General features: G+C 39.2%; 1 protein-coding gene across 2 annotated transcripts in view; it reads left to right on the plus strand.

Moving 5' to 3' along the window:
* Positions 1 to 10,237, plus strand: part of CPEB4 (cytoplasmic polyadenylation element binding protein 4) — a 64,257-nt gene that overhangs the window by 48,799 nt on the left and 5,221 nt on the right. For both annotated transcript variants that reach the window (XM_059917695.1, XM_059917696.1), the window contains 5 exons: positions 335 to 508; positions 4,928 to 5,017; positions 5,390 to 5,508; positions 6,903 to 7,017; positions 8,567 to 8,748. In XM_059917695.1, the coding sequence (XP_059773678.1) occupies positions 335 to 508; positions 4,928 to 5,017; positions 5,390 to 5,508; positions 6,903 to 7,017; positions 8,567 to 8,748 (680 nt within the window). The remainder of the gene's footprint in view (positions 1 to 334; positions 509 to 4,927; positions 5,018 to 5,389; positions 5,509 to 6,902; positions 7,018 to 8,566; positions 8,749 to 10,237) is intronic.

A 10,237-nucleotide genomic window follows, 5' to 3' on the forward strand; every position in this document is an offset into this window, starting at 1 on the left:
CCAGTGGCCATGGGGCCCTGCCAAGGTGGTGCAGTCTGCTGCCAACTGCTTTCAAAAGAGTGCTCCCTCCTATTGTACTTTCACCTCGCTCAAGTTTCTGGATCCCAGTGGGATGGTTGAGCAGCCCTCTATTTAACCATGTACTTTCTCCCTGACTCAATTGGGACCTTAAGGTGATGGAAATTCAAGAGCATATCTAAGTGATTTGTTGTTCAGTGAGAAAAATAAAAGCAGCAGTTTTATTGGATCTGCTGTTTTCCTTGTTTCTCGTGTAAGATAATCAGTGGCAAGGAACATTTTCTGTTAGCTTTTTTTTTCCTGCTTTCTGTTCCAGGTCAGTCTTCACTGTTTCCAATGGAAGATGGATTCTTGGATGATGGCCGTGGGGATCAACCTCTTCATAGTGGCCTGGGTTCACCTCACTGCTTCACTCACCAGAATGGAGAAAGAGTAGAACGATATTCTCGCAAGGTGTTTGTGGGCGGATTACCTCCTGACATCGATGAAGGTATATTTAGAAAGAGCCGTTTATAACGTGGTGCCCAGACTGTGGCGCATAGTAGGTAATGCATAGGTAATGGTTGCTGTCATTATAATAACAGTCTTATCTGGCTCCAAGTGTTCAGTTGTGATTGCATTGTTCTCTTGTCCTGTCTTCCTAACACAGCATGTAAGGTTAGTTCACAGAAGGAAAGGGAGCGGGACTTTGGGAACCAGCTGAAGCAAGTGGCTGGACTAAATCAAAAAGAGTTAAACATCATTGGGAAAACTTCTCAAGGATTCTGTTGTGGGCAAACACAGACGCTAACTGCATTTTTGTCTGTGTGTCCTTCCTTGGCCAAATTCAATTATTCATTTTCCTATTTTCTACCTTTTATGAGTGCTCTGTAAATGTACAGTTAATTGTTGAAAAGTTTAAAATCTTAGAATAAGCCTGAACTTTTGAAAAATATAGCCTAGAGTCTTAGGGAATCTTAAGAGTTATATCATTTTCTGAGTATTTTTTCACTTGTCAAATATTTACATGCTTTCTGAACGTTATAAACTGTTTTTAGGATTGTTTAGAGTAGTAAACAAGATAGAAAGCCCCTGCTCGCATAGAGTTGATATTCTAGTGGGGGAAGGGAGATAAAAAATGTGTGAAAATATTAGAGAATAAGTACTGAAAAGAAAACAGGTTGATGTGGTATAGTGAAGTCTCAGAAGGGAGACTTGTGAGATTAGGTGGTTAAAGAAATCCTCTTTGAGGACGTGATATTTGAGCTGAGACCTGAATAAGGAGCCAGTCATGCAAAAAGACATAGAGGACTATTGTCCAGAAGTATTTTATTCACCTGTGGGTCTAAGTGACCCTGACAAAAATCAAAGTAGCGACCATATAGCAACCACATATCCTTGCTTGCTTTTTTTTCCTAATCTATTTTGTCTTGGTTTCCTGAATGGAAATGGAAAGAAATGTTACGGAGGATAGAAGAGTTTTCTCTAAAAATCTATAAGGTCTAATAATGAGGTTTAATAACTTCCCATTTAGATTGAGATTAAACTTACTGAGCCACTACATTTTCCTTAAGATGATCAGTCTTCTGGAAGGTTGAGACAAAAATGGCTTCAAAACAGCCAAAGATTGAAATAAACACGGGGTTGTTTTTTTTTTTTTTTTTTTTGTCTATGATAAAACGTCCCGGAGGAAGCTGTGCTGAAATTTCAGGCCAGACTGGCTCAATCTCCGTTCTGTCGTCAGAAGGCATAGCTTCTGCTCAAAGTGTTCATCCTGGGCTAAACACCTCAGCATGATGTTGTTCACTCCAGTAAGCTCCTGGGTGTGACCTTTTCTTTTCTCTAGCTGGAATCCTCACTTTCCTTAGCATTATGGATTCTAGGTTTTATGAGCCTTTAGAGGTCAAATCTTTAACACTCCTGAGCCCTGGATGGACTTCAATGAGGAAATTATATGCTTATATACAGACAGAGAAGACTGAATTTTATCTGACCTTGCTTGGGATAAGTTCCTTCTCTGGCCTAGTTAGTCTGTATCTTTTAGGAAAATTACTAAGCAATCTTAAATGTATCGTTCCTAAAATTCTTAGAGGCACAGGTAAATTTGACCAAGTTGGCAAAGGAGGTGGTTTACACTGAGCAAAATTAATGGGAATTGTGTTAGTCATCTTGCTTTATCCTCAAGACCACGTATGATGATAAGTCGGTAGCAATTTAGGCAGGCAGCCCTTTCTATTAAAATGTGAAATATGTATTCCTGAAGAATACTGTGTTCTGCAGAATTGTGCACTAAGAATCACAGGGTTTATGGGGCAAAAGGGGCTAGAGGCAGATCACTTAGAACCTAATGAATTTTGTACCAGAAGCACTAACAAAAAGAGAATTAGTACCTTGGAAATAACTTGCACAATTCAGGCAAGCAGCTCAGTATGGTTAGAGACTGCCTCAAGGAATATTGAAAATGCACAAAACCAATAGAGCAGAAATTCTGGCTTGCTAGCTTGGAGGCAATGCAGATGAAAGTGGACCTCTGAGTAGCTGAGGAATGCAAACTCTCAGGACATAAGAGCCCTGCAAGGCTGGGGGGACACCTCTCTGACCAGAGAGGCTTGGTTGCTGTGCTCATTTTTAGTTTTCTTATAATAGAGCTGAGGGGGCTCCTGCCTGCACATCACACAAGCTGGGGGCTTTTTCCTTTCCTGCCGAAGGTTATGGTTCTCCCACTATGCTAGCTCACCTTGCTTAGGAAAAGTCATTTGTGAACCAGTATAATGTCTAGGTTACACTGACATCATTCCCCTATTTATCTATCTCACACGAGCTAAACGGTACCGTAGCAACAGGCATCATAGCTGTCCGAACAGACTACTGTTTCACAATCTGGAGGAGATGAGAACAGTTCTACCAGACTGAAATTTGAACATGTTTCTCATCTCTCTTTTCTGTTCCTGCCCTACTCCCAGGTCTTATCTACATATGCTTACCTACTCTTTCTAGAAGTTCCCTGGAAATTTATTTTCCTATAGTCTGCTCAGTAGTTCTCCAAATATATAATATAGCATAACTGGTATCGTTTACATTAATAGGAAAATACGACCAAGTCTTCCTTGTCCATCCCATGTGCGCTTCCTTTACCTTCTTCATAAGGCTCAGAGATATTGGTGTCCAAGGAAGATGGTTGGTGAGGGGGGAGAGGGTGCCAAGCGGAGGGCGTGTGTAGGTATACACATGGAGGGGGCCTGCTCAGAGGCCTCGGCAGCAGTGTGCATGCTGCCCAGTAAATCAGGGCAATAAGGGCTAGGGTGCAGAGGTGGAAGGTAGAGGAGACTGCCAGGGCAGCTGGCTGAAAGATGGGTTACGTTGAGCAAGGAAGCCAACATATTGAGGATAATGAGAACTTGGTTTCTCATAGCGAGAAGGGAATTTACAAACATGGGAAGGGGGGAAGGCTAGAAAAAAACATGAGATGTTGGAGTGGACTTGCAGTTACCAGTATGAACTCATTTTTATAAATGTACACAGATATAGAAACAGTTATAAATATATCTGTGTGTATATTCATATATTTCCCAGCTTTGTCCTCTGAGAAGTCTTAGAAATAATAAATATCCACTAGCAATGACTATATGGAATACCTAAATCTTAGTTTCTAAATACCGTTTGTCACTGAAAGGAATGAGGATTTCTTGGGCAGGGGCAGTGGGCGAGGGGTGAGAAACGGCTAATTCTAAGGGTAGGGCAGAGAAAGAACAAGATGAAAGCCTGGAGTATCTTCTTGGGCCAGGAAGTATGGAAGCCCTTGAAGGATGATGGGGGGATAGGTCAAAAGGACATAGGAACCCCCTCTGGCCAAATCAGGGACAATTTTGAGGACAAATTGAACATCAAAATAAATGAGGAGAGAATCAGATTACAACCCATTGAATAAAATAGGTCCATACTGATATAAATAAATACATGACTAAATAAATGGGGGAGAAGGGAAAACTCTTCCTTATTGTATAATACTAACTAGTAAATGTAGAAGGATTGATAGAAATAGGTAATCAGCATTTGGCAGTAATCATTGTGGTAGCTGATATAGGTAGGAGTCTTCAATGGATGCCAAGTCTAATGAGGGAACAGGATATTGATGGATAACGCAATATTCCCCCACAAAATACTAATCAAATTCAAAGGGGAAAATGGTTTCTTTTTGGTGGAGAAACTAGGCAGGTGTCAATTTGACCAGCTGATCAACATTAACATACCTAGTGAAAGGACAGGATGACAGCATCATTATGGTGGTTTTCCTGTTTGGAATGCATAGGTCATGCGGAAACAGTACCGACCCAGCTTGAGAGCCATCCTGCAGAATGAATGGTCTGTATATTTTAAAGCTACTAAGCGTGTAAAAGACAGGAAAGAATGAGGAACTACTGTAAACTGAAAAAGACTGATGACCTGGGACATGACATCTAAATGTAACTTGGTTCTGGATAGGATTCTGGATCAGAAAGGAAAAAAGAGATATATTGTGATAGTTTAAAATTGGGATGGAGTCTGTGAATTGGGAAAGAGTGTTGTATCAATGTTGATTTCCTGATTGGAAGCGGCGTTGTTTGGTGGTACATAAGGGAGTGACCTTGCTTTGAGCAGGTGCCAGTAGTTGTGTTTGGGGGTAATAGAGCATCATGTCAGAAAAAGATGATAGATAGATAGATAGATAGATAGATAGATAGATAGATAGATTCGTGCATAGATAGAAGGGGAAGAGGCGGAAGACAAACGCACAAAATGTTAACAGTAAGGGGAATCCAGATGAAGGAGATGTGGGAGGTCTTGGTGTACTATTCTTGTAAATAGTAGATTGGAAACTTTTTTCTAAACTATTTCCCAAAAATGAACATAAAAATATTTAAATCTACTTTTTTGGTTTGTTGTTCATTAGATGAGATCACAGCTAGTTTTCGTCGCTTTGGCCCTTTGATTGTGGATTGGCCTCATAAAGCAGAGAGCAAATCCTATTTTCCTCCTAAAGGTAATTTTCAATATTCAATATACATGCATAGTTTATCCTTATGTTCTTTTCATAAATGTTTACCTTCACTGTACAGTTTTTCATTGTTAAACTTACATTTTCCTAAATATGTCTTTAAAATTTGTATTTAGTATGTACTTTCAATTCAGATTTAATTTTACTCTAAAAGAGGTTTCAAGATAATACCAAACTGAACTTAATGTTGATATTATCAGATTTAGGGTGAGGTTTAAGTTTTAGAGGTTTCTGTTTGTTTGTTTGTTTTCATTTTTTTCTACACCTTTTCCCTTCCTTAGTTTTATGCTTCCTTTCCCTCGAAGAATTATTTTAAAAATAGGAAAAATATAAGCCTTTCAAAAATTTTTTTATTAGGCTATGCATTCCTGCTCTTTCAAGATGAAAGCTCTGTTCAGGCTCTCATTGATGCATGTATTGAAGAAGATGGAAAACTCTACCTGTGTGTATCAAGTCCCACTATCAAAGACAAGCCAGTAAGTGCAGTCTAGCATGAAAATAACTTCTCATTTTTGCCTCTATTTGTTAGCTCTGAAAAACCCACAGACATCTTAATGTTTCTGTTAATTGACACGTTTGTAAGTAGAATCGAAATGAAAAAGTTTTGTTTCTGTCAGGTTCCTAACATTGACATTCTGTATATTTGTGCACATTATTTTGACATTGAATTTTTGGTTAGTTAAAATATTGATGAATCTTTCTATTAAAAGACTTTACCTGGTAATGCATTTGATAAATATAAAGTAGCTGAATTTCCTCTGAATAATAGAACTCAAATCACAAATAGGTCTTTCTCTTTCCTCTCTTTGATCAAGATTTTACCCAATACTATCCTTAACTTTTTGCATATGGTACTCGCCAAGTAAAATGAATTATGTATATACATAAATGTACATTGCATATTGTTTCATTTTGAAGAAGTTTTTCTTTATTATAAAATTTAGTCTTTAGGAATAGCAGCAACTAGCCTGTTTTGACAAATCTGGCAAACCAACAATCTTTTATCGCTCAGCCAGTACCTAGTGATGGGGTCCAGTTCAGAATGGAGGCGCCAGTGGGCTCAGCTCAAACAGTGATTTGTGGAGCTCCTCTTAGTGTCTTAGGGTTGTCCCAGAATTCTTATGTGGCTAGTCTCTATTTGACTTGCTTGTTCCCTGCCGGTCCCTAAATTTAGGTATTTAAATTTGGGACATTCTGGCCTTGGGACTTGGTTTGGTGTACCTGTTGGGAATACCCCACTATCAACCCGTTAGCCTTTGGTGTGGGCATTGGTAACAGTTAATACACGCAAACAATTGAATTGAGGTACTTGATCCTTGGTTGTTGTAATGGACACACTGATGTGTTTTATCATAAAAAGCTTACTGCAGATATCATCAATATTTTTATTTTGAAATGCTTTTTGAAACAATGTAACAGATTGGTTAGTATCAGGAGTAGTTTGCATTTCCTGGACATAGGACTGGACACACAGTGCTAGTTCACATAGCACTGAATACTGATCAACATCCAATACCGTGCTAAATTTAAATTATATGGCTACTGGGATGTTGCGTAGGAGAGGGGCCCAAATAAGCTGTAAAATAGTTAATTAACTTACAGATAATTAAAGGCATGTTAATGTTAAGTGATTTGGGTTACAATAGGCAATTAAATTGAACTTTCCACCTTGGTTAGTTTACTCTTAAATATGAAATGAAAGGTTGGAATATGCTACTTGTAAATCTTTTCTAGTTTTCCAATTCTCTTGATTTGTAATGACGTGGATTATTGCTTTTAAAAGTAAAATACTCTGTAATAATTTTAAACTTCCTTTCTCCATAAATTTTCTGTGTTGAGAATGAGACATTTTGGTTTGCACACTCTCTAGGTACAGATTCGGCCTTGGAATCTCAGTGACAGTGACTTTGTGATGGATGGTTCACAGCCTCTTGACCCACGAAAAACTATATTTGTTGGTGGTGTTCCCCGACCATTGCGAGCTGGTATGATTAAACAAAGAAAGAAACAAACAAAAAAAACCCTATTTATCCGTTAGCATAAGAAATATACAGATTTTTCAGGATAGATTCTCCATAAGCATTTGAGTTCATGTCTAGGAGCGAGAGTTCTGGAATCCAAGTGTCTGGGCTTGAATTCATGTGCTCTGCTTCCAGTTAATAGCTGAGTAACCCTGCTCAAATTAATTTCTCTAATTCTCCATTTCCTCATCTGTCAAGTGGAGTTATAAGTGTGTCCTTTATGGAGAGTTGTTTTGAGGATTAGATGAGATTGTGGATGCCTAGTGCTTAGTGCACGGTCTCGTAATGCTAATGCTCATCACTCCCATCATCGTCTGAGAGAAAAAAACCCTTCAGGGATGGGTTAGGTATCGAGATGTTCGCTGTTTGTTTCCCACGTCCCCATGTGCTCAACAGCTGCTTACTGAGCTCTGAAATACAGCAGCGTTCTCAGCAGTGCATTGTGTTTTCAGAGCAGTGCTTACAGAAGAAATTTCATCCCCAACTTCAAATAATTTGAGGTTTAATAGTATAAGTGAGATAAAGAACATAAAATGAACATGAATGCAGTTTCAAAATTGTAACATTTCATGGAGAAGAAGATACATTTATTACTTCAAGTTTCTTTTTTTTTTAATTGATTTATTTTTTACTTATTTAATTTTGACCGCGTTGGGTCTTTGTTGCTGCGCGCAGGCTTTCTCTAGTTGCAGCGAGGGGGGCTACTCTTCGCTGTGGTGCATGGGCTTCTCACTGTGGTGGCTTTTCTTGTTGTGGAGCACGGGCTCCAGGCGCACGGGCTTCAGTAGTTGTGGTACGCAGGCTTGGTAGTTGTGGCTTGCGGGCTCTAGGGCACGGGTTCAGTAGTTGTGGTACACGGGCTTAGTTGCTCCGCGGCATGTGGGATCTTCCAGGACCAGGGCTCGAACCCGTGTCCCCTGCATTGGCAGGCAGATTGTTAACCACTGCGCCACCAGGGAAGCCCTACTTGAAGCTTCTATGTGAAAAATTGGCAAATAGCTACACGGTAAGGAAAGGTAAAAAGGATTTTGTTGGAAATATGCTCTAAGGACCCCCAAAGAGCCTGCCAATCAGCTTTCTAGTATTCAAATGATTATTTATATTAAGCAGTACATTGTTAACTGGTAAATATATGGTGCATTGTGGCGTAGAGCAGATAGACCAGGGTGCCAAGTGCAGTACAATCACTTAACTACCCATGACCTTGCGCAGATTAATCATCCTCTCTGTGCCTCGGTTTCCCCAGAAAATTACTACCTACTTCATAGGGTTGTTGTGTAGATTAAAAGTGAACATATGTGAAATACTCAGCAGAGTCCCTGCCCTTAGTTACAGTAGGTTAAAGACGAACACATGGACAATTGGTTATAATAACTAGTTTCATTTTAATAATTATTGTAATGACAGGCAGATGAACTGCTTTTGATGTAAGAGCCAGATGAATTTTCCTGATTTGGTGAGCCAGATGAATTTTCCTGATTTCAAATGTCCTATTTGCTCCTTCCGTATGTAGTGGAGCTTGCCATGATAATGGACCGGCTGTATGGAGGCGTGTGCTATGCTGGGATTGATACCGACCCTGAGCTGAAATACCCAAAAGGAGCTGGGCGAGTCGCATTCTCTAATCAACAGAGTTACATAGCTGCTATCAGTGCCCGCTTCGTGCAGCTGCAGCATGGAGAGATAGATAAACGGGTAAGTCCTGGACTACATTCTGGGAAGTTCTAGAAATGGCCGTCTATGTCATTACCAAGCTTGGAGTGGGGGAATTTTATGTGACAATAAATTGACAGCTGATAGTTATTCCTGTAGGACCCATTAGATGCATGCTCTAGAACACATCTAAGAGCTTCATATGAATTTCTTCTGTCTCTTAGTTTTCTGAATAGCCTAACCAGAACATTACAGTCACTTTGCTTGAGTCCATTTAATCTTTCCTAAGGTATCACCTCCATCCATTCACTTATTCAGTTAGTCATTCAGTGCATATTTACCGAATCCTTTGTACTATGTTATATCAACTATACAAACATGAACACCCTTGAGATCTCCTCACGGTTTTTTCTTAAACCTGGGGTATCAAAAATACCTCAGCAAGCCCTATTTTCCTATGTAACAAATGATTGAGTAAATTCATTTCTAGGACGGCATGTCTAAGCAATATTTCATTGTAACAGATTAAGTAGAAGAACTCAGAATCCTTTCATCTGTAATCTATTTTACTGCCTGAAATTAGGTAGTAGTTGATTAACATTATTTTCACAGTTTATATTCCTCTTTGTTGTGTTTATCCTCTGAATCAAAAGGCTGGAAAAAAACCCTCAAAGTTAACTCTTCTGTTTTTTAATCTATTGTATTTGAGACTGTGTGTTCCATTATATGTCTTTTTTCTTTGCATTCACGAATTTCTTATCTTTGTGTTTCATGCATTCAACAAACATTTTAGTGCCTAGGGCAAGAAATCCCTGTCCTCATGGATTTATGTTCTGGTGGATGGAACTCTATCCTACACCAGTACTACTCAAAATGCGGCTTGTGAACCGACTGCCAGTTGGTAAATGGTTTGTTAGGAGTTTGTGGTGAGATAGGAGTTTACACCAGAATGTGAATCTGCTGCATTAGTAAGCACAGTGTTTATAGTTCAGTTGAGATTTTTTCATAGAAAGACCTTCTTGATGAAGAAAGCAATGTGTTGATTTACATTCTGGTGTCAGCTCCTCATTTCATGGCAGACTGGCACTTTCATTAGGGCTGACTTAGATATCCAACACTCCAAGGCATTGTGCTCAGAAAAGTCTTTGTTGATTGACTGTATTGTGCCTTTCTCAATTCAGTATGTAGAAACTATCAGGTCACTAGTGGTTTACACTTACTGCTTATGTTCCATTTCATGTATATTCCACATCAGTGGCAGCTGAAAATTTCCCATGGTAGTGGTCATCATACTGTGAATATATTAAGGAGAAAGGTGTAGATTCTACTGTAAACATGGAGGAAGGGGGCAGGATTAGTTGCAGTATATGTTAGCATGCCTCCTTGTTTTTTATTCACACGAAAAAATATGTACATCTGAGTAAACGGACACTCCTGCCTCATCACTTCATTCCATCATATCGGTTTCAGAGTTGTAAGGTTAGCCATTAGAAATTCAGACTTAATTTGTTTTCCTCTACGATCCAGTTCT

The sequence above is a fragment of the Balaenoptera ricei genome, chromosome 3, assembly GCF_028023285.1.
Source record: "Balaenoptera ricei isolate mBalRic1 chromosome 3, mBalRic1.hap2, whole genome shotgun sequence".
NCBI lineage: Eukaryota > Metazoa > Chordata > Mammalia > Artiodactyla > Balaenopteridae > Balaenoptera > Balaenoptera ricei.